Source organism: Sinocyclocheilus grahami, unplaced genomic scaffold (genome assembly GCF_001515645.1).
Source record: "Sinocyclocheilus grahami isolate Dianchi unplaced genomic scaffold, SAMN03320097.WGS_v1.1 scaffold279.1, whole genome shotgun sequence".
In the NCBI taxonomy this organism is placed as follows: Eukaryota; Metazoa; Chordata; class Actinopteri; order Cypriniformes; family Cyprinidae; genus Sinocyclocheilus; species Sinocyclocheilus grahami.
In genome coordinates this window covers 1430221-1456638 of record NW_015505458.1, presented here as the reverse complement: position 1 = coordinate 1456638, position 26418 = coordinate 1430221, and the positions used below count along the sequence as shown (strand labels likewise).

Genomic DNA, 26418 nt, shown 5'->3' with positions numbered 1-26418 from the left:
AGCAGCGTTTGTGAGCGCAGCGCTTATTTGATTACAGCATTACCGAGGAAATTTCGATCTCTCCTGCTCTACAAGTGCCTCCTGCTGGCAGAGAATGAATTTGCATATATATGCTGCCACAAATAGAGTGCAAGTCTGTGGGAAACACTGCTTCTGTTATGAATATTATTCAGTATTTTAATTTGAGTGTCGGATTGAAACGAACCGCTGTTATTAGAGTAGTTCATCGTTAGCATAAGCGCGGCTAAGGCTAATATAATGAGCATTAGAATGAAGTTTCTTTATTAACTATTTAATGCTCCTATAACTTTTATTAGGGTAAAAAAACAGCAGGACATGATGATATTTACTATTTTTACACACCAGAGGCTTATAAATTAATTGTGAATCTAAAATATGCGTGTTAGAGAATGTACAAATGGTTAACATTGTTTGTGTCATATCAGTCAGAAAAGCAGGTCTGGGCTTTTTTTTTTTTAGCTAAATTAGATAGTTGTTATTCTTGGCTGAATAACTCTAGAAGGTTTTAAAAGCCCTTTAAAATTAAATATGTACACAGTTTGGATTAAATGAAAGTATAGTCACATTTTTTAATTAGCATGTTTTTGTGTTTTGCTTTGGTACTGAAATTGATACAGAGAACTGTGGATTTTCACTGGTATTGGAACTGAATACTGAAATTTTGGTACAGTGACAACACTACATAGTAGAGTACTGTACATTAAAACATAATGGTCAAGGTTACTTCCACATAGAAAGTCTGTATTTACAGCCTTTCCTCAAATGCATTTGCATCCACTTGCCCACAGCAGGGGAAAAGACACCACACTGCTTTTGTCTCTAAGGAAAGGTTGTCTTTTCTATTCTCTTTCTCCGCCCCCAAGCTGCCATCAACATGGCCATAGAGTGACCTTGATGAGCACAAGCTCCTGAGTTCACAAACTGATGTGATTTGCACATTTATTAGAAACAGGATGCTGAAAGGATGAAAGTGAGGGTGCGGCCCACTGCTCCAGTAGAGGACATGGACGAATGAGAGTCCTGCTCTCACTGAGCACAACACCACGACCGAGAGCAGAAATCATAGCAGAACCCTCTTACCTCACCTCAGTAATATCCACAGCATAAGGCAATATCGCTCAAGAAATGCAGTGTATATATATATGCCACAACTTGATGTGTTTGTTTCATGCCTTTCAAACTCTCTCTCTCTCTCTCTATATATATATATATATATGTGTGTGTGTGTGTGTGTACAAATTATTTATGAAGTAAAAAGAAAAGAAAAACAGTAGTTCTTGTTGTTTGCTGTTAACTTCTTTATGATAGAAGTCAACAAAAGTTAACAAGATGTATGCATTACTTTAACCTTAACATTGAGTATGTTTTGAATTTAAATTTAAGTTGTAGCCTAGTTGACAAGATAAATACTTTGTTTCTTAACTGTTAGACAACATCATCTTAGCTTTAAAGGCACAACATCTTCTGTTTGTCATTTCACTAATAGAGAAAAGAAAAACCTACATAAACCATTGTGTGTGGCATGAGAATAGAAAAAGCTGCATATAGGAAATACAGGAACTGTGACTAATTCTACATTCTTTTGTCATTGCATGAGCAGCAGAATTGTTTTGATATTAAACTTGAAAATGTTTTGTCTTTCATAGAAGGTTCTCCCTCCCAACTATCGCTACCTCTATGTTTGTTCAGCTAACAATCCTTGTGATGTTCAAATAATCAATAATCTCTTTTCCTCTTTTGTGTGCCTTTGGTTAGAGCTTGGTCAGACGGTCGTTCCAGAGAGGAACTGCACATTTATAAAGGGTGAGGTTTGTAATAACAGCTAGCCTAGCCCAGAGAGATGCTCCGGCAGCTCTCTGGAGAGGAGGCCAGCCTGGAGATCGATGCCATCAGGAGGTAAAGTAATGGAGAAAAGAGAAGGAGGATGCCACACCCAGCGGTCCCTCCCCAGTCATCCGATTCTTTATGAAGTGACTGAGGAAAGAAATGGCAGCCAGGATCAATAATCCCCTTCACTGAATGATGGCAGCTCAAGCCAACACATTAAAAAGTGCTCTGCATGTTTAATATCTTCAGCCCTGCAGGCTCAAATCCAGAGTTGTCTCTTCTGTGTCTTTATTGAGTCAGAAACGCAGTTGTATTCATTGCTGGATTTGTCCTGTCTGCTGTTATTGCTCTGTTATAGGGAGCGCTCAGTGGAGTGCCGCTCGCTGACTCTGACGAGAGGAGAATTTGGCTCTCCTCCAGTCTGGCTTCTTCTGGACCCCTGTGGAAATACGGGACCCTTCAATATCCCAAAAATGCAATGCTAAGAAACCCAGCATGCAGGCGGAGAACTCCGCAAACTGATTCGTTTGAGCAACGCTGAAGTTTCATCCAAACATACGGGGCTTTTTTACCATTCAACAGTGAGCCATGCTGTCACGCAGGGGCAGGAATAAATGCCTTAAACAAAAGTGAAAAGTCCTTGGCGTTTAAATGAGTATAAACTGCACAGCTAAGAGTAAACCAGCATGGGGCTGTCAGAGCCGCTCCATCGCACAATTCCTCATGAGGCACTAATTCTCTAACAACATTAGAGTCCTTCGCACTATACATTGTCACCAGCAAACTCAATCAACTTATTTAGACCCAAACACGAATCGCATTGGCTCCAGCCCCAGGAGGCCTGCCTTCGCTGCTGTATGCCGCTCTGTTACACTCACTGACTCTGGATTGATAACATTGGATAAAATTGTGGGAAGAAAGGGAAATACAGTGAATATTATGTTGGTGTTCCAAATTAAACATGAAAAGAGTAGGGGGACACACTCAACATTGACTGTGACTTTGCGCTCAGGAAAAATGCAACCAGAAATCAACATCAATCCTGGTCGTATTGGGCTTTATTATTCATCGGTGCATGCTATTCTGAAAAATAAATAAATATTAACCAGTGGTATCAAAATGTCTGTCCCAAAATCTGGCGTTCTTTGTGCTGCATACTCAACAACAACTGTTCAAAACCATAGGCAAATTAACAAAATTATGGTTCCTTTTAACATATCTTGAATGAGCCTAAATCTAAGGTAGCAAATGTATCCTTTAGAGATAAAAAGTCAATTGCAGAAAACATTTAGCCAAGTAAAATGCATCTGTGTTACATACATACAGTACATACTGTATACACTTTTTAGAGGTGCTAATTTTACACTACAATTAGAATTGCATAAATAATGCTATACGATTAATGGGTTTAAAATGGCCATTAGTGGGCTTTAATTAAATACTGAACTTTGAAAAAATTTAACTTTAAATATTAATGTCTTAATGAGTGAATCATTCAGTCATTCATTCATTCAACCGATTTGTTCAAATGGCTGATTCATTCAGAAAGAAGCAAGTGACTGTATGAATGGCTCACTGAATCATTAACTCAAATACATGGATTCTTTTAGTAACGCATCATTATCATGATTGAACAGTAATTGAACAGATATTCTGGAGAAAAACTGCACTCTTGCTACTGCTGAACTATACCATATGATGTCAATTTAAGGCAAAAACACATATGAGGCATTTTTTGCTATCAACTATTTTGAATTTAAAGGCTATATAACTTAATTCACACACACACACACACACACACACACACACACACGTATAAATATGGACAGACAAATGATCACTGCATCAATACAAATATAATTATAACCACAGCAATTGTAAATGTTTCATCTTGTCTTTTACTAGTATAATAAAATTGCTTTCAAGTCTGAGAAGAGAACATCAGGTGTCTGAGAAACCCAGGGCAATGCTAAATCACCATCTTTTGTCGAAAATCAAAGCTGAGAATTAGCACTGATGACTTCCATTACAACAGCGAATTAGAGCACATTGTAGACATCAAATGTTCCACAAAGTAATCAGCCTAGTAGCTGAACACTGCACTCCCACAATCAAACTTCTGTTTCTACAGTGCGTGGTCATGTCTGACAAATTAACACAGACTTTGTGTATTTCAAAAAAATAGAAAAAGGGAAAGAAAGAAAAAGTGTTAGAAGAAAACGCACGCACAGCTTTTTTTATTTTGTATCCCAGCATTATTTGTAAAGCCTGTGTTAGACTTTCTGCGTCCGCTCGGGTCCGCTATGGTATGCGTGACGTAAAAATCGTCATCGGAGAGTGTGCGCGAAGGCTCTGCGTGGATATCCATGTGCCTCCCATTTTTTGTGACCGTCAGTAGGGTTACTGCGCATGCACAGGCTGTGTGAAGAAGCCCGTTGCTACTCGAACTTGTACAATCCATCGATAAAACAATATAAAGACAGCCAGATGTGCAATAACTCTGGGCAATTGTTTGTTCACATGTTTGTTTATTGTTCAAGTCGATCTACAATGCATGTACAGAACACGTCTGCGGAGCGGACCATCAGGGTATGCTTTCGGTAGTATAAATACAAGTAGTCAGTGTCTGCGCTGTCTGTGTACGCGTCCGGAATGCTCACGCGGAAAGTATAACACAGGCTTTACAATAAAAGTCTTCATGTGGCATTCACAATCATTCCTGGCTGCACTGATGTAGGTGCGGCAGAGGCCACATACTGTTCAGATAGCGATGGAAATTGTCGGTTTTTGAAATCACTATTGTTTTGCTCCCTTCAACACAACTCAGCAGGAGCAGTGAAAGCGTATGTGTGTGTATGTGTGCGTTTTCTATTTTTAAGATAAATAGAGAGAGACATAAAGATGAGAACCAGCATTTAAAGTCTATAAGTGAGACATGTTGATTGGGCATGAATTTTCATATAAAGCACAGGGAGGTGGGAAGGTCTTTTCAAATTGCAAGATCCCTAAATATGATGTGTCTTTGTGCTTCCAAGCATCTATTAGCCAGTGTGTGTGTGTGTGTGTGTGTGTGTCACAGGCTCGACTAACAGAGCACCCCGAGTTGACATTAGAACCAGCTTTGTCGACAGTAAATAACAATCAGTACAGCACACACACAAAGACTGTAGGGTGACAGACAGATGTTCACCTCAGAAAGGTCAGGCAGCTAAATATAACTTCCATCTTCACCCCCTTTTATGATATATTTTGGTGTCTGATGGTTGGCCAGTGGGTAGCAGAAAAATCTACACAGCATTGAGATGAGAGAGGACGGTTAAGCTTAGATTTACTGGGGCCCGATTGATCGGCGCACATAAAGGGCCCCTGCGTCGGCCTGGGTCTGTTTCATTAACTAAAGCTGCAATGTAATGAACCCAGCAATGGCAATCTTGACTCCAATATTCTATGGAAAGCAGGAAGAGGACTGAAGGAGACCTCTCAAGGGAGAGTTGTAAAAGGCAGGAATATTTAATGCTTGAATCAATATCCACGCCGACTCTTATATCATCTCATGCATGTTTTAATCATTCTTCGCTGAGATCAGTGTAATTCGGATGCGAGGCGTGTACTCTGCCGCAGAAATTTACAAGTGTGCTCCTTTCACCTACGAATGGCGACAATATACAGATTTTTATGAGCACGTCTGCTGGCTGACCGTAATGTTGGGAAAATGAAAAGCACAGCAGCTTGTCACTTTATTTGTTCAGGGTTGTTGATGAGGTTTGCAAAAAAAATGAAAATAAAAATCACACACTTCAAACTACATTTTTTGTGTTAAAAGTGCACCCAACCATTTTTCACTTAATAAAATAAATAAATAATACTTTTGACAGGGTTTATTTATTTATTTTAATTTGGGGGGGGTCTAATTAATGGTATTAAATTAATAGTAATTTTACAGTAGTTATATTATATTATATTATATTATAATAGTGGTAATTTAAAATAATACAACTGTATACGAAACTAATACTATTGTGGTAACATGCCATCTGCATACCTTTTTGTCTGGCACAAATGTGTGAGTGTGTTTACCTTCCATCAAACAAGTCTATGACATTTCCCTTCTTTAAAACTTTAGTGGAGGAGGTCGATATGACCTTTGTGGAGATTCACAAAAAGCTTTTACTCAACCTCAGTTCTGACAGAAAAGAGAGAGGCTTCTTCACAAATGATTTTATCCACTTCACTGTCAACCACCGGCCATATGAAAATCTGAATGTTGTTTATTGACTTCTTGTTTCTATTTAGTGTTAGATAAGAGGTTAAACATTTGTAAATGGCAAAGGACAATACGGCGAGGAAAAAGCAGAATTGAATTGAAGTTCATGAGTAGTTGGTACTTAACTTGGAGTGGCCCTTCCATTAGTCAATGTGTGTAAGAAATCATTTTCGAAAGCTGATACGTTTCATCAAGGGTCATTAGTTGTGCAATAACTCTCAATTTGAGTCCACCTCAAAGAAAGTTGAAACATTATTTCAAGAAATATATTCTGGCACAATTCCACAGCTCTCCCACCAATCAGCATCCTTTTTCAGCAGCGCATGCAAAATAGCGAAATATTCATTAAACACATCCCGCAAACACACAAACCCCTTCATGCATTTGTATGGAGTTCCTTTAGCCCACATGCAGTCAACTCATTTCAGCGAGTATCAAATAATTCCAGTCTCCTCTCTAACATATGAATATCCCAGCATGCAACTTTGATTTCTCTCTTCTTCTACTGATGCTCTTTTCTTCCTTATTAACGAGACCTCCCCTGATGCTCCCATTACAGGATTGATTGCAGTTATTTGCAGAGAGCCTTATTCATACCATAATCTTCGGCACAAATCTCACTAGCGCTACAAGTCTGCAAAAAGGGCCACGATCGGTTCGGTTCAATCTTGTTGGTGTAATGCGAGTCCGCCCCCACGTCGTTGCAAAATTCGCATTGACCTAAGCATGATTCATGGTTATTCATTTAGAGTAACTGGAGCTGATAAAAAAAGGAAAACAATTGCACTTATTGTAATAATGAAACGTAATGGTCAGTCCCACAATCCTCTCTATTATGTGCTGCTGATACGTTTCATCAAGGGCCATTAGTTGTGCAATAAAACTCCCAATTTGAGCCCACCTACAAGAAAGTTGAAACATTATTTCAAGAAATATATTCTGGCACAATTCCACAGCTCTCCCACCAATCAGCATCCTTTTTCAGCAGCGCATGCAAAATAGCGAAATATTCATTAAACACATCCCGCAAACACACAAACCCCTTCATGCATTTGTATGGAGTTCCTTTAGCCCACATGCAGTCAACTAATTTCAGCGAGTATCAAATAATTCCAGTCTCCTCTCTAACATATGAATATCCCAGCATGCAACTTTGATTTCTCTCTTCTTCTACTGATGCTCTTTTCTTCCTTATTAACGAGACCTCCCCTGATGCTCCCATTACAGGATTGATTGCAGTTATTTGCAGAGAGCCTTATTCATACCATAATCTTCGGCACAAATCTCACTCGCGCTACACGTCTGCAAAAAGGGCCACGATCGGTTCGGTTCAATCTTGTTGGTGTAATGTGAGTCCGCCCCCACGTCGTTGCAAAATTCGCATTAACCTAAGCATGATTCATGGTTATTCATTTAGAGTAACTGGAGCTGATAAAAAAAGGAAAACAATTGCACTTATTGTAATAATGAAACGTAATGGTCAGTCCCACAATCCTCTCTATTATGTGCTGCACGTCTATGGTCATGGGCCTCCTACACAGCAGGGAAACATTTAAGCTTCAAACTTAATTATCATAAATGTCTTGTAACAGAAAACGAAGAAATCATCAAGAAGAAAACACAATTTTTCAGAGTCCCCAACAAAGCTTCTTAAATGCTTAGTGACGCAGATCAGTGTGGGAGAATACAAATAATCCTGCAAACAAAAGCCGCCCACTCTTCTCGCAGCATGGGGCACCAAGGTGGCTTTGTTTAGCGAACGTGATGCGAAACGCTGATCGCCGAACCGCTGCCAAACGCAACTCGCATGGGACTGCAACCGAATGATGGGATAATTTCTTATCTGGCTGGAGTACAAATACTTATGCAAACAAACATGCTGCAGAGTGCAGCAATGACAGACAACCTCATCTGGACGGCAGGCCACCACTTCGCACCTCCATGAACGGCTGTATTCACTTGAAATACTGGAGTTAAATACTACAGAGACAGAAGCAGGAAATGACAGCACCCATGCAGCGTAATGGAGCCCCAGACACGTAAAGATCACGGACTCTTTGCTCTGGGAACTGTAGCATGTGGGCATTAATCAGTCACTCAAATTGAAGAGGCTTCCAGTCATCCAGCCTGCTTAATAAGACAATCACCTGGCCTCATTATCAAGCTCCCCGTGCACCTCACCTGGCATCAAAAAGTAGTGAGGAGAATATTCTAGGAGGATAACATGGAAGAGACGCCATCGATAAGCAGCAAGAGTCGAATAAGGGTTTGTTTTATCCGTCCCAGAGGGAATCAAACTCTTTAATTTACTATTGACTCTTTTAAAGGGGATGAGTTGAAACTATCTGATAGTGTGTGCAGCATGAATGAAGTTACAGTATGAAGGATGCTTTTGTTATGGTGGTGAATAATGTGCTATACTAAATTACTGTTAACAACAAATGCTTGGTGAAGACACTTCCTAGAAAACCCGTAAGACACAAATTAAGATATTTTTGATAAAATCCAAGAGCTTTCTGACCCTGCATAGACCGCAACGCAACTACTATGTTCAAGGCCCATTAAGGTAGTAAAGACATCGTTAAAATAGTCCATGTGACATCAGTGGTTTAACAGTAATTTTATGAAGCTACGAGAATACTTTTTGTGAGCAAAGAAAACAAAAATAACGACTTTATTCAAAGATTTCTTCTCTTTCATGTCAGTCTTCAACGCACATTCACGAGAGTACACGCATGTGCATTCCTCTGCTTGTAAATTAAGGTTGAACCACTGATGTCTCATGGACTATTTTAACAATATTCTTACTAATTTTCTGAACCTTGAACATGGTAGTTACATTGCTGTCTATGCAGGGTCAGAAAGCTCTCGGATTCCATCAAAAATATCTTAATTTGTGTTCCGAAGATGAACAAAGGTCTTACGGATTTGGAACAACATGAGGGTGAGTAAATAACGACATAATTTTTCATTTTTGGGTGAAATATCCCTTTATTGTTTCTTTAAAATTGAACTACTGTAAAAATTACCAAAAAAGTGGTTTGCATTTGTTGAAACATACCATTTCTAAAAGGCTAGCGGAGATTCGGGAATCCTTAGACCTTCACTATCTGGAGACAGTCAGGATTTGACATTAACTCATTATGATACTTCACAAATCACAGTCATCATGATAAGACTTGGGCTGGCTGCATAAGTTTCTATGGCAATGAGGTGTTGGTATGTCTACGTCAAAAAACAGCAACAGCATGGAAGGGTTGGCAATCCAGATGTTGTCTAACAACATGACAATGTGTAGGACTACCAGCAGCAGCAGAAACGAGGGAGGCTGGTATGCACAGCATTATTCTCTACGCTGGTCTCAGAATTCAAAGAGGTGTGCAGAGCAGGCGGACTAGCAGCATATTGTTATTTTCTGCACAACCTGCACTTCACAACAACAACTTTGTTTCTGCAATGACTTTCAGCATGTTTCCTTCAGCAATGTCTGACATGTTTAGGTTTTTTGTGGCGCAAAATCCATTCGAAGCAGTCAGACTGAAACAGATTTCCAGAAATGTGATTTGAATATGATTTCAAACCCCATATGAATGTAACTTAAAACGGATTTTCAAAAATCGCATTTCATGTGATAATTTGCCGTTCCAAACAGATACAGTATGCACAACAATTGGATTTGGACTGAACAAGGCTATAGTGTTTAAGTAGTTTATGCAACAAGCCCCTGACTGATCCGTATCACACTGTATCAAATGACAAGTTTTAATTTCCACACTGCAGCCGCTGCAAAAAAATACATCAACTTTGATGTAATGATGATTTTGTATAAATAAGATCACTATAGACGATCTAATGAGACATGTTACCACATTGTGATATGCAATAAAACATGTCTGTTTTTAAATTTGATTAAATTTCAGATATTGTTATTTATACGCACCAATGCCTTTTTTCAGACTGCAGACTGGAGTAATGGCTGCAAAAACTTCAGCTTTGCCATCACAGGAATATCCTAAAATATATTAAATATATAATACAATTTCACAATATTACTGTTTTTTACTATAGTTTTGATTTGTAGTTTTGGTGAGCATAAGATACTAAGACGGTAATGTATATTGCACATCCAGTGGATTGATTATTTCTTTTTATATGTATTTTTTACTTCTATATGGCACAATTCTCAGACTTGATGAATAGTGAATAAAATGCTGCATTATTTATTTCATGGTGTGTATTTTACAACCTCCCTACATGTCTTGCAAAATCACATACTGAATAAGTTAAAACTGGCTTTAATTTAAATTCAAAAAGAGGTTTTGTATATTTCTTCACAATAAACCTTATGCATCACAGTGGAATAACTTGTATTAATTTTAACAGACATTAAATAACACTAAACAAATAATTAAAGCTCAGTGATGCTCAATCTTCGCTAAAAGCTGCTTGTCTGAAGAACCTTGAAGAGCGACTGCTATTTTTATCTCAACAACTTCTGACTCTGTGCCCAATCAGATATTGACTAGTATGCCCATGTCTAGACCGAACATCTCAAAAGCACAAATGGATGTTTTTAGTCAAAGCGGGTGGTAGACTTTGAAAGCCGCTTTTACGTCTGGGAGAGTATTTGGAAAGAGGCAGACGGAGGGTGATAATGGATGAAAATTTTCTTCTGACCCCATTCGCTCTCCCTTTGTGAGTGACACCTGTCTTTCAAAGTGATTGGTGCTGCTGACACATCCTTATAACAAGGCAAAAGAGGAATATGAGAGAGAGAAGTATATTGAAGTGCATCAGCATGCACAAAAAATGTGAAAGAAAAAAGATAAGGGGCAAAGATAGGGGTGAGGCTTAAAAGCGTTTTACTTGCTTCTATTTTGAACATACGCTTTCTTCCTTGTGAGAACACATCCACACAAAGCAATATCCCGCTTCTAATTCAGTTCAGCTGCAAGAAAGCTTGATTTTCTCAAGCACAGACTCACAGAAGTATCAATCACGCCCTATCTAGTTTTTCATGTAAGTTTTTCATATGTATATGTATATGTATATATATATATATATATATATATATATATATATATATATATATATATATATATAGCCACAAGCAACAATCCAAGAACATGTGTGGTGAACATAATAGGTCTAATGGATGCATAAGGCCAATTCTGGGCAAAATAATACTTATAGAATCACTGTACTTATATGTAGACCGCCACGATGACTGCTCAATCAAAATTTAAAATACCACCATCTGAATTTTGATAGGCTCTTAGCAGCCTGATTTTAGGCATATGTTAGCCTCTGTCATGAATAAGATGCATGAAACATTCGTTCAATTAAACAGTTAAGATTGGCTGAATTCATAATAGCATAACACTATGTATTTACAGTATATGGCAGACATAGTAAGAGTGTTATGCTAGTATGCCAAATGCATACCAAATTACAAGAATAGCATGCCAAATGGATATTTTCTACCTTTTATATGACAGAAATAGCAAAAGTAGTATGCTAGTATACAAATCACATACTGAATTACAAGAACAGCATGCCGAACTCATATTTTCTACATTTCATATGGCAGAAACAGCTAGAGTAAAGTTCCCTAAAGTGGTAAAAACAAAGCACAACCTGTCAGTCGTCGATGCATATGGAGGGAATGGCCTGAGGCGGCTGTGATTCATCCTGTGAAGAAAGTCATTTACACACACACACTACACACTGCAGCTATACTAATCAAGAAAGTTAACTAACTAAACTAATGAACTATTTTTAGACAGTGCATACAGCCTTTCTAATAGCATCACTTGGCAGGACATAAAACACAGGATATCATGACTGTACCATATTTTGGCAACGACTTGATACTAAAACAAAACACACATGATACCAGAAGAGAATTACAGCATTAATAGTGATCAAACAACAATACTGGCAAGAAAAAAAATAAAAATAATAATAATAATAACAATAAAAATTGAAAACAACTCATTACTTTTAATTTACTTGGTTTTTGGTTAAATTTGTAATAATATTGAACAGTTTTAAAAAAGGAGTATTATTTAGCATATGAGTTTTTGCTGTGGTATCCCAAATCGTGAGATGTCAGTGGTATCGGTATGAATGTTCGACAATGATCTGCTGCTTTTTCTAGACACAAAGGAGGAGCTATGAGTGCTTTTTACTCTTAACAATTTATTTATACTTTCAAAAGTATAGCACAGTGACACCCAGGTAAGAGCAACGCAAAATGAAATTCATTCAGCTCTAAACGAGTCGAACAAATAAAAGTGAATGTTTATCACGTTTCAACTTTTTTTTTAGACCTTACACTCTAAACGCCTTTTCTGTCACACCCTCGGTTTCTCGTAAACACGATACTCACTCTTTGCTCTGCTAATTCTCGCATGCTATCTCTCACCTGATTCGTCGTCAGACTTGTTCTCGTTCTCAGAGTCGGTGAGGGTAAGAGCTGAGTTCTCCCGGCTGGAGAGGCCAGAGCTGCGGCGGGACTTGATGTCGTGGCCGGCCCACAGCTGGATGGCTCGCTCCGGTGAGATCGTGCCCTCTGGGTCGGAGTCCGCGTCGGAGCTGGCACTCAGAGAGTAGCCGCGCTGCAAGAGGCCGATGTCTGGGCAGTACGCGTTCTGATGCGGGGCCGGTTCACAAATGCCCAGCTCGGCTAGAGTAAAGTTCCCTAAAGTGGTAAAAACAAAGCACAACCTGTCAGTCGTCGATGCATATGGAGGGAATGGCCTGAGGAGGCTGTGATTCATCCTGTGAAAAAAGTCATTTACACACAGCAGCTATACTAATCAAGAAATTTAAACAACTAAACTAATGAACTATTTTTAGACAGTGCATACAGGCTTTCTAATAGCATCACTTGGCAGGACATAAAACACAGGATATCATGACTGTACCATACTTTGGCAACGACTTGATACTAAAACAAAACACATATGATACAAGAAGAGAATTACAGCATTAATAGTGATCAAACAACAATACTGGCAAGAAAAAAATAAAAAATAATAATAATAATAAAAATTGAAAACAACTCATTACTTTTAATTTACTTGGTTTTTGGTTAAATTTGTAATAATATTGAACAGTTTAAAAAAAGGAGTATTATTTAGCATATGAGTTTTTGCTGTGGTATCCCAAATCGTGAGATGTCAGTGGTATCGGTATGAATGTTCGACAATGATCTGCTGCTTTTTCTAAACACAAAGGAGGAGCTATGAGTGCTTTTTACTCTTAACAATTTATTTATACTTTCAAAAGTATTTGAAGAAATAAATAAAAAGTCCAAAATGCATGCATGTGTTAAGCAAAGTCTAAATGCAGAGTTGTATTGTTACAATATATCATGAAGTAATGATCACTAATTCATTTATCAAATAATTTTCAGCCTCAAAGTCTTTTACACAAAGTCCAATGGCATGTTTAAAACAAATGTTATGTACATGCTGCACAGTTGACACAGGAATAGTCACTTGCATCGAGGCAGTGTCACATCGTCACTAAAGTTTATAAATTGCATTTTTTAATTTTTAATTCTTGCCAGTTTAATTCTTGCTCTTTCTCTCTCTCTCTGTCTACAGTATATAGACAGTATATACACAAACACTCTCTTCAGATAATTGTGAGTTTTTCCAATGTTTTCTCTGGATGTTTTAAGGCACTATTCTTTGTAAAGCTGCTTTGGAAGTATGTACTGTGAAAACCGCTTTACAAATAAATTGAATAGAACTGAATTGAACATTCAAACTATATTAAGGCAGAGACTCACAAAGCAAAGGGGGGCAATTTTGAAATATTTTTACTAGGCTATTTCAAATAACTGTTTTCTATTTGAATATATTTTAAAATGTAATTTATAGTGATTTCAAAGCTAAATATTTTGCATCATTACTCAAGTCACACGATCCTTCAGAAATCATTCTGATATTCTGATTTGCTGCTCAAAAAACATTAATAATAATAATTAAAAAATGTTTTTTGAGCAGCAAATCAGCATATTAGAATGATTTCTGAAGATCATGTGACAGTGAAGACTGCAGTAATAATGCTGAAAATTCAGCTTTGATCACATAAATCATTTAAAATATATTCAAATAGAAAGCAGTTATTTTAAATAGTAAAAATATTTCACAACATTACTGCTTTTGCTGTACTTTGGATCAAATAAATGCTGGCTTGGTGAGAAGAGACTTCTTTATAAAACATTAAAAATCTTACTGTTCAAAAACTTTTGACTGGTAGGTTATATAGATTACAGAAACGTTATATTGTAATGTTTTATATATGTGTGTGTGTGTGTGTGTGTGTATAATTTATACATTTTTTTTATATATATAACATTTCTGTCCCCCTCACTTCTGAAATGATGGCTCTGCCCCTTATATATATATATATGTGTGTGTGTGTGTGTGTGTGTGTGTGTAGCACATCATCCAAATTAAATTAAAGCACATCAAACTGAATCAATAAACACAACGGAGTCTCAATTAAGGACTGGCTGTGGGAAAACAATTAAAGAATAAGGCATGAACAACCAATTTCTTCTCTCCAGTAATTAAAAGAGTCAATGCATGCCCTCCAATCAGCTGTAAATGAAGAAGCAATTTCATTAATTAACACTCTTTAAGACAGGAATCTTCACAGCGGCGGGGATTGATACTGTAAAAATCAAGCGACCTTCATAGTTGCTTTATTCCTGACTATGTGGTGGGTGGACATAAAACACTTCTGATTGTAGTACCTCGAATAGGGGTGCTCCGATTGATCGGCTACCGCTCACAATCGGCCGATAATTGCTTTGGGATGATTGATCGGCGATCTCTAAAAAGGCAGATCTCATAAAACCGATCTCAAGCTGATGACGCGCCTGCCGTCACGTGAGAGGTTTGGCATGACATGCAGCGGCGCCGTCTCAGTCTCTGTCCGGCGCGAGTGAAATAATTATAATGCTTTAGGTGAGGTACAATTCATATTTCTTCATTAAATAACTTATAACGTCATTTGAAAAAGTTTCTGTGAGACAATTGACACACTATTTTCCTAATTAATGCTGTTCAGTTGCTTTGACACAATCTGTATTGTTAAAAGCGCTATATAAATAAAGGTGACTTGACTTGACATAATTTCACAAAGGGCGTGAGTGAATCACCACGCGCGCGCTCTTTCTCTCTCAAAATGCAAATGTCTTCAAATCACATCGCGTCTGCACTATAAGTGAGCTGCATGCTGCACAGTTGACACAGGAATTGTCACTTGCATCAAGGCAGTATCACACCATCACTAAAGCTTATAAATTGCTTTTTTTTTTAAATTCTTGCCAGTGTTTAAACCATTCAATGCTTGCGTGCTCTCCTGGAGACCGTGCACTCGTGCACACTCGCAGCGCACACACATAACACCAGGTTCACATTACTTTGTTTGCAGTGCGTATGTGGTGCGTATTTTTTCTGTGCTCATGTTAACGGATTAAACCGTGCACACTGCACACACAGTTGCGGTCTGGCAGTGCGTTTAGGAGCGGTGCGTCTGCAGTGCAGAGATCGTTTCCGCACCGAGTCTATTTTTGCTGCGCCTCACGCGCTGAATTAAAGTAACAGCGCATTGTTTGCGGTAAATATGATCATGCATTGACACAAAAATGTAGTAATTACACCATAAATGCATATAATTAAAGTCTACTGTGTTTCACAGTCAACACATAGGCTATGGCTTTTTGGCTAGGTTTAAAGGAAAAGAGCACTTTTAGATAAACAAGGCAATAATTTTAAAGTTCTTAATTAAAGTTCTTTATGAACCACAGGATTGCTTGTAATAAAGATTTAAATGCAAAAATTCAGGCCCTGAATAAATGTCTAAAAATCTTGACTGGATCATCACTATAAATAATTCTACATGAAAAAAAGAAGGCTTTAAAAATATCGGTATCGGTGATCGGATCGGCAGATACTGCTTTCTGTGATCGGCGATCAGTGATCGGCCTCAAAAATCCTGATCGGAGCACCCCTAACCTCAAAGATAATTATTCTTTTCAAAATGACTTAATTTGTATGCTGTGAGAACTGGACACATTTACAACAACTAATATAACTACACAGCTACAAAATAACTCTGGACTTTTCTATGCTACTAGTAATGCTACAAACACAACTAGTACTGCTATCAGTCTAGTCCGACCGTACTGTACCTGACATGAAGTAGCTCAGGAATGGGGAGAGATCCATGTACTCTGCGAGGGCAACAACAAGACAAAACACCATCTTTAATACCCAACAAACTCGCGTTTAACCTGATACATTTATCACATACTGCACTGCTAACATTTCTTCCAGCATCTCACAAATAGGTTTTCCCACTGTAGAGTGTTTATTATTGCTTTTCATAAAAGTATATAAAAAAAAAAAACAGGTTTGCATAAAATAGAAAACCACAAAAATGTTATTCCTAGGTTTGTATGTGTGTTTATGTAGCATTTTTGAGTATGCAGGTAAGAGAGACTATTTGTTCCCCCTTATATTTTCATGAACAAATGTACAGTGGCTCAAAAAGTATTTAAGTAATTACCATTAAATGCCATTAAATCCGATATCAAATAATAATAATAGATAGACAGACAGACAGACAGACAGACAGACAGACAGACAGACAGACAGACAGACAGACAGATAGACAGATAGATAGATAGATAGATAGATAGATAGATAGATAGCATATGCATGAAGACGTTTATAAACATTTGATGGATATCTGCAGACTGTGAAGAAACAGACCATCTTGTTCCCTTCTTATGTTTACAAATTTCTAGTACAGCCAGATGGAAAAATACCATAGTAAACCAAAAGAATGGGCATCTTTTTCTCAAACTGGGAATCATTCCCGGAGTGGGGACCAATCCCAAAAACACACTCAAGCCTGTCGAAATCACAACTCCCAAAGGAGGTGGTCTTTCACAGAGAGAGGCTGCAAAAACAAACCCACCATCTTCAAAACCGTGTAATGTCATCAAAATGTCTCATAACTTCAATATGTTCTTTTAAAGTTCTTCAAAATGCAACATACTTGTATGCGTGTGTGTGTGTATTTCATTCTTGTTTCTTGAACACTTCAGATGTTAAGATTTTTACATTGGCTGGTGGATGCAGTTCTTTTTGCAGCATGAGAACTCCTATCCTCCTGTGGGTTATTTACTCAATTATGCACATTTCATTACCTCTGAAGATCTGGACTTTATGTCTCTCATAAGCTCCTCTGATCAGGGACCATGTCTGTTTCTTCATTGCACACACTTCACTTCACCTGTGCTTACAATGACTGCAGTAAGAGCTACCCCGATCCATATATTCTTGACCTCTGGCTTTCTATTTCCTGTGCTCAATCTTCTCCTGACAGTGGTCTTCAAAGAGTAGAACTCAATTCTTACATGTCACGCATTTGCTGAGGTTACTAAACTACTTCCTGCAGCTAGCAAAGTCAATGGTCTCTGAAGCAGTAAAACAAGTTGTCCTTGTTCTGTAGTCGTCAAAAACATTTTTAATAGTTTTAATAATGAACTAATGTTTACCAGCAACATCATCTGAAGATATACTATTTACAGGTCACATCTTTCATATTTCACAACAAAATTGCCGAAATAAAACTGCCACTTGTGCACAAACCCATGATATAGTTTGATCTACATTTTTAATTGTTTTAATGGTAATTTACAGAATGGATGTATGTACAGAATGTAAATGAGATGTTAATACAATTTTCGACCGAACGTACATTGCACATAAAATATCATTACAAAAGTTTGGGGTTGGTAAGATTTTGTAATGTTTATGACATGAGTCTCTCATGCTCACCAAGGCTGCATTTATTTGATCAAAAATACAGTAAAATAAATGAATAATATATAATAATAATATATTCCTGTGATGTCAAATCTAAATTTCCAGCAGCCATTACTCCAGTCTTTGTTTATTCTAATATGCTGATTTGGTGCTATTTATTATTATAATTGTTATTATTATTATTTTTTTATTTTTTTTGTGAAAACCATTCTGTGTTTTTTCAGGATTCTTTGATGAATAGAAAGTGCAAGATAACATTTTTTTCTGTTTCAGTGTTTTTCAATCAATAATTAAAACTTAAATTTACTAATTTATTACATTGTTATTAATAATTATTTTAACTGACTCTTAACTTTTGAACGCTAGTGTATAGAACACAATAACATTTCAAATCACAGTAGAAAAACAGCTGCATTTTAATTGATCACCACATGCACACAACTTAAAATACATATAAAAATAACAAATAATGAAATGAATAGTAGAAACAGTCAACGATATGGTAATTTGCATGATTTTTCATGGTGTGCTGGAAAACAGTACCACATCCAACTCAGCCGATATCACAATATACTGTGTATATATATATATATATATATATATATATATATATATATATATATATTTAAATATATATAAAAGAGGGCTCTGGAAGTCTGAGAAGAGTGCTAGAATACACATATTCATAATAAAACAAAACAAAAAAAATCTACTTTTTATCTCTAATGTATATATGGTTAGTTAACAGATTGTCATATCCGTAAGCTCTTAGATGTTGGCTATTCCAGCTGTATCTGTGCAAATGAGGTATAACATATTTACCCTCTTACATCAACAGTATGTGCATTTTAAGCTACTTTGGTGAATCTGCCAAGCGAATCAATGTAAATATAAATGCAAATAAAACAGTAAAACTGGTAGAGAAGGTAGGAGGCAGATCATCGGAGAGAGAGAAAAAAAGTGATACATTATCACGGTGATTAACAGTGTGTGTGCACTTCACATATGTACAGCTGAGTAAGAAGCCATCTGTGCAGATCTGAATTCACAGTTGTGGATGGTGTTATTTAAAGACCTGTCAACTGATCTAAAGTAATGGATCTATCTCTCTATCTATATATCTATCTATTCATGCATCCATAATTCCTCAGAAATGACTTTCTGTGACCTTACCAGCATCTTTCATTTCACATTACATTTTAGGTTCCAAATGAGTCTAACATGTCTTAAGAAAAAGTTCAGAACTAGTTTCAATAATTTTGAAGACCACAGGGGGGTTGCGTAGGGTCTTAAAAAGGGGCTTTTAGAGACTCTAATTTGACATCCAGTGCTCGGATCCAGGCTGGAGGTGTGTTTCTCCTATGTTTTTTGCATTAAAGCCTTTTACAGGTGCCCGAACACACACTGAGGTAATTTACGGGCCTTACACGCCCCCGAGGACTGACTCAAATCCCATTTTAGGCCCCAAGAGTGGAAATTGTCCGCTGGTCATTATGCTTCATCAGACCCATGAAAGAAGCATTTGACTTTCCTGAGAGAGGGGGCTGATTGGCCATTTGAGTAATATAAAAAGACCTCCGCTTCAGCAGGGGGAAGGATGTGATTTCTGCGTCTAGATCTGCATGCCTCTCTGTGGTCTCTCTATAACCCCCCACACCCCACTACTGATGATGGCGGGTAATGGACCTGCTCCAGGGAGCGTCTTTGTGCTGCATGTTTGTTCATGTTCTGTGGGCTGATGGTTATTATTGTTACTGAAGGCATGCGCTGAGGAAATGGGACTCTGTGGGAACCTGCGAGAATAAGTGAGCGCTGGCTGAAAATTATTTAAATCTGCCACTTGACAAATTGAAACTTTACCTCTTTTAAACAAAACTTTGGGAAGAGTTACTATACTGTATATATATATATATATATATATATATATATACACAAAATTGTGTTTTATATATACAAAATTGTGTTTTACTCAATATATATAAAAAGACCTCTGGCAGAAACAGACTTCCGCAGTTACTTGTCGTTTCTTTGTAATCAATGAAATTTACAAACAATTTCAAAGTGAAAATGGTTTCTACATCAATTTCTTTTCAGTGTACAGGGTTAATACAGAGAGTATGAGGACGAATAAACCCTGATATAAAGAAAAGGAGGTATGTAGAGGGAAAGGAAATAAATCAAGGTCAGCCTGATGGGTTCTAGGTAAGGTATGCTATGAAGTGGATCGTGGGATTTTGGTGCCATTAATGAAATGACACAGCTGGCTCTGATCCCCTCTAGATATCTACACCCAGGTCCCATTCGCTTTTTCAGCTCACGCACATACACAACCACGACACCTTCAATCAGTCAGCACCCCGTTTAGATTTGCCTCTTATTCAACAGTCACTCTCCAAGCAACTCCTTAATGCAGTGCTCTATAATTATATTGCTATGGAGACGCAGTTGGGTTCTCCATCATTCGCTCGTGACTGCTACACCTACATTTGATAGAGATACAGATTTTCCATAATTGACTAACGGTATACTGCTCTCCATGGGAAATCAGCTCCTGCCACAGATACAAGTAACAGGCAACAAGTTCATTTTTGTTTTAATTTTCACCATAATTCTTACACATAACCTTTCATTTTTGAGACATTTTTTGATTCAAGCTTATAAATGGAAACAGTTTTACTATATATATATATATATATATATATATATATACACACACACACACACACACACACAATTTAGGATGTGGTCAGTAAGATTTTATTTATTTATTTATTTTTATATTTATATATATTTTTTTATATATTTGTTTTAAGCTTTAAGCTTCACTTATTCGATTAAAAAAAACTATTATCGTAAAATATTTCTATAATTTACAATAACAGTTATTTATTTAAAAATTTAATTTATTCCTGTGATGGCAAAGCTGATTTTTCAACATCATTATGCCAGTCTTCAGTGTCACATGATCCTTCAGAAATTAGTGATCAAGAGACATTTGTTTTATTATTATCAATGTTGAAAACAGTTATGCTGTTTATTGTTTTTGTGGAAACTGTGATACATAAGTATTTTATTTTATTTCATTGTGGGTTCTTTGATGAATACAAAGTTTGAAAAAAAACAGCATTTATTTGAAATAGAAATATTTTGTAACATTATACATTTCTTTACTGTCACTTTCAATCTAAAAAAATGTTTTTTGGGGGGGATATTTATTTAACTTTATATTAAATGCCTTTTATTTTGACAGCACTAAATTTAAAACACACAAGCACTTTCTCAACTAGTGCTCAAAAACGCAACAGAAAAAATAACTAGACATGTTTTCAGTATAAAATGTCAAGATGTGACACGACTAGTTACTTTTAATACACAAATTGCACAATATTTTAACACCCTACGGTAAAAATAACGTCTCCCAGCACTGCAGATACCGAGCGGAAACAGCCGCTTCATCTTGGCTGAACGTGTGAGGATCACATCTAGCACGCTGTCTGATTCAGAGCCTCTTACCTGTCCATGTGACATCAGATAGTGCGTGGGGCGTGCTGGCGCTGTAGGTGGTATATGCTATCATCGGTGGTCTCAGAAGGGCAGGGTGTTAATTGAGAGGGTTGACGCTCAGCAGTGGGCGTCCGGTGAGTTTTCACAGCATACTTTGCTCCCAAGATGCATAGCACATCATTAGGGCCCCCATTAATGTTGGGACATAGAGTTAACAGCTAAGCAAGAACAGGGCCCTCAGTGTCAAACGCCCTGCCCCATGTGAGCCACCTGCACCACACGACCACTCAACACCTTTTAATTGGGCCGCAGAAATAGATCTGACCCCACTGGGAGCCATTTTGTTTCTCATAAAGCACCTGACATAAGCCCTTGGTAATAACACCATCACATATGCTGCAAAAGCATGACATGTTTGAAGACCTGAATAGTGAATAGTGAATAGTGACGTGACATGTGGCTAAGTATGGTGACCCATACTTGGAATTTGTGCTCTGCATTTAACCCATCCAAAGTGCACACACACAGCAGTGAACACACACACCGTGAACACACACCCGGAGCAGTGGGCAGCCATTTATGCTGCGGCGCCCGGGAAGCAGTTGGGGTTCAGTGCCTTGCTCAAGGGCACCTCAGTCATGGTATTGAAGGTGGGAGAGAGCGCTGTACATTCACTCCCCCCACCTACAATCCCTGCCAGTACGAGACTCGAACCCGCAACCTATGGGTTACGAGTCCAACTCTCTAACCATTAGGTCACGACTTGCCCCAAGGGAAGCAGAGAAGGAAGCCTTCTGAAGGAAGCAGATCTAAATCCTTGGGGAGCGCTAAGAGGGTGAGTATATATTTTTTGCCATTCGAGTTGGGGTCCCATTGGTGACATCTGGTTAACAGTTTGTAAATTTGTGGTGACAACTTTATCGAAACATCTGTCTGCATTTGGCACTCCATTACACCCGTATAATAGCTTGAGTTGTATTTACTAATCAATCGAGAGAGCACCAAAACGTATCTCTAATTTATGAGACCTTCAGTATTTCCCATTACACCACAAGCTCGCTGCTCATTACACAAAGTGTCATTTTAACCTCTGAAGAAAAAAAAACATGAGAAATGTCTGAATGTTTTACGGAGAGTCTCCAGGCGCTGAGCGAGATGCTTTATAAGACTGGATTTGACAAAGTATTAAATACCCTGCACTCGGCAGCGTAGTGCCATAATTGAACCCAAGGGCAAAAGCGCCCCAAATTGCAGCCACTTAGCCACGCTATACTGTACCAAACATTCAATAATTAAAAGAATCCTTCCTACGGAGGGATAAAACAACAGCCTTTAAGATACAGGGAATGCCATCTGCAATTAGACCGAGCTTAGCAGGCTGGTGTCAAAAGAAGTGTCACAGCTGTCCAAACTGTGAGTTTAACCGGCATGTCATGAGTGCTATTAAGCACCCAGCTGACCCCCTGATGGACTTCAGGGCTCAGACTGCCCACTGAGTCTTGTCTTTTTGGATACGGTGCACTTGTACCGCGGTAAGCTCCTTCATTAGGCTACTCAACCACCCACTGCGGCTGCCATGGACAAAAGGGTGTTCGGAGGTAGGACTTGAAGGACCGAGACCCATAACTAGGGACATAACCAGTAACCTATATTATTATATCTGTAAGTTGTTTGCAGTTGCCAAGCAATGTATTAGCTTTAATATAGAGCTCACATGGTTTTATTTATAGTTATTTCAGGTCAGCAGCTTTGAGCATAAATCCAATCAGAAAAAGTCACTGTTTTTAACCTTTTCTTTATAAAAGGTAAAATGGCCCCATGTTAATCCTGCAAGCTATTCTAATTTTAAACTAGCTGTTTGTGAAGGGTATGGCACTTTTCACACGCACACACACAATAAAAAATTAACTAACAAAACTAATTTTAAAAAATGCTGTTATTAGTAGTAGTAGTAAAAATAGTCATATAAATAGTATTTGCTAAAAAAAATAAAAAAGTTCTTTGGACTAAATAGCAGAGGCCATGTGTACATATATGCATATACAATTACATTTTTCATTAAATGATTCAGTCCTCATGGGAATCAAGATAACATAATGAAACAATGTTGGCTGTGATTATAATGTGCATTTGCCTTGAGAGATTCCAGAACAGATTAATGGCTTGCAGCAAGAATATGCCATATTAAATTCTTAAAAGATTAAGCGACATGTTAATGCAAATATTGTAAGCCTGCTGGCATACATGTACAACCTAAGATCAGCCGTGAGTGGAGACTGTCCAAATACCAAATATGCATTGTTAAATGTATAATTCTTAAATGCTAATTCTGAGTACTGGGACAGAACACACTACGAAACTGGAGACCAGAAATGTTATTTACCAGAATTTATTTAGGAGGAAAATGTAAATGTGCAGTATTTCTGAAAAAAAAATAAAATGTATTTTTTAAAAAATAAAATCAATGAATTGGAGATGCTTTTGATTATTAAAATTTAATGGAACCATTAAAATGGAATCCAGAAAATAATGGAAAACAGAATTTGTTAAAGATAAAACTGCAAAACTCAATTAATTAGACAGGCTTTTTGATTAATAAAATTTTATTTAACCATTAAAACAGAGTATAGAAAAATGAAAATGGAAAACAAACTGAATTTGGAAATAAAATGGATTTCATAGGGCCCTATAATTATAAATAATTTTTTTGTGGTAATAAAAATATATATATATACGTAAGTGAACAATAGCCTTTAAAATGACTTAAAATACATATATAATAGCAATGAGGCAATAATAATTAGTTCAAATAAAGTATCAAAAGCAAGAAATCATATGGTTTTATTGAACAAAACTGTTAAAATACATAATGTATTATAAACAATAGAGCTAATGTACATTACGCATTACAACAAAGGCCTGCAGAGGACGCCAACGGCCCGATGATTATTTTTACACATTGCTGTGCGATCTAATACTTGTTTAATATTAACCAAGCACCATTTAATTCAAATGTCAACTTAATCTTTAATATTTGGCCATTTCTTTAGGACAGAAATGCTATAGCCACTGTAATTCAAATATTATGTGGACATCAAAACGTGTAAACTCAGAGTGAGGGTTTGAGCTTTTATTTTGAAACCGTGATGTATTCTCCTGTGTTTGCGTAAATTTATAAATGATTTACCTTACAAATCTGATGAAATGGCGCACGTTGCGTTCCCAGATGAACGTTATAATAAACCCAAACTCTCCACACATGTAAATGATAACAGTTCCTGTGGAACTACTGTGAACGGAGCCGCTGTGTGACGCACGTACTTAACCTACACGCATGTAAATAAAGCACATATACTGCGTTAGAACTGCATCGCATATAATTATTTAATTACATTGTAGCATTTGTGAATTCACAATTATGCTTAAATATGATTTCTAAATGTGTTTTATGGATTCTCGTCTGTGAAATGCGCCACTTCCGGTATTTTGACGGTTAGCCGACGAGAGCAAAATGAAGTCGAGGATTTTTAAAAATCGAATAGTCGAATAAAATCGACCAATCGCGACAGCCCTAATCTGATACAAAAATAATGTGTCAAAAAGGTATCATACACTACAGTGAGTTAATGAATTGAGATTACAGAGTGGTTTCAAATGATTTTCAGCTTGATCTAATGAACTGGTACCGCAGTGAGACACAACATCTTTAGGTGTTAAGCTAAATTTTGTACTTGACCAGTTTTTGTTTTTCTAATGTTGCAAATGCGTGACAGAATTGGCACAAAGTTTTGACAGAAAATAAGCACTTAAATACTTAAATAAAGACTAAATTAATATCATATATATAATTTACATATACACTATTCTAATAATAATAATAAACATTTTTGAATTATATTTAATTCATTATAAAACAAATAAAAATAGAAGGAAAAAAACTGATTTATAAATAATGGACAAATTAAGTTGGTCTGAGGACAAATGGTTTTAAGGGTAGTGAGGAAATTGTTTTTATAAAATAAAGAGAAATCAACTGAAATGGTACATTTTTTTAAAAACGTGCAAATGAAGATGTTGCTATTTGATAAACTAATGTAAGGTAATGCAGTTAAGGTTTTGTACCATGTCTAAAGGATCAATGTTTGAACATATTTATACATTATAAAACAAATAAAAATAGAAGGAAAAAAACTGATTTATAAATAATGGACAAATTAAGTTGGTCTGAGGACAAATGGTTTTAAGGGTAGTGAGGAAATTGTTTTTATAAAATAAAGAGAAATCAACTGAAATGGTAAATTTTTTTAAAAACGTGCAAATGAAGATGTTGCTATTTGATAAACTAATGTAAGGTAATGCAGTTAAGGTTTTGTACCATGTCTAAAGGATCAATGTTTGAACATATTTATGATGTTTTTGGGGTTAATTAAATACCCGAGGCATACAAATCTTTGCCTTGAATTGAACTTCTTTGCTTGTATGCCCTGACAAGCAGTTACAGTCAGAGGAGGCGTCTGAAGCTTCAGGGACACTTGAAACCAATTCCCAAGCCATCAATGAGCAAACAAGAAAACTCTCAGCTGTCTCAAGGTTGATGTGAAAGAGTTTCAGGGTGTTGGGGAGAGTGGACGAGGCTACAGGGCAACGAGAAACAGAATGTGACGAGGACAGCGAGAGACAGAGAGGTAGAGACTGCATTTAATCTCACAGTCTTTTATATTTAATACCCGCAGGTTCTTTTGCTCTCCCTTTGATCTGTTCCTGCCTAGATTTATTGCGATACACCAACAAAGCACAGAATCAACAAAATAAAATAATCAATGAAATGCGTGACTTGACTTGTTTCCCATCAAAACAGCAGCCGTGGGGTGATGAGAGAGGAACGGAGAGAGAAAAGTCGAGTACAATGTCACAAACAAACTGCTGACGGGCTCCTTAACA

At 37.1% G+C, this 26418-nt stretch overlaps 1 protein-coding gene across 6 annotated transcripts in view; it reads right to left on the bottom strand.

Annotated features, from left to right (window-relative positions):
• The window catches only part of tenm2a (teneurin transmembrane protein 2a), a 309718-nt gene that overhangs the window by 221611 nt on the left and 61689 nt on the right, over window positions 1-26418 (bottom strand). For 5 of the 6 annotated variants that reach the window (XM_016291960.1, XM_016291962.1, XM_016291965.1 and 2 more), the window contains exons 3-4: window positions 16329-16370; window positions 12540-12815 (exon numbers count right to left, since the gene is read on the bottom strand). In XM_016291960.1, the coding sequence (XP_016147446.1) occupies window positions 12540-12815; window positions 16329-16370 (318 nt within the window). The remainder of the gene's footprint in view (window positions 1-12539; window positions 12816-16328; window positions 16371-26418) is intronic. The other variant, XM_016291963.1, reaches the window with a different exon arrangement.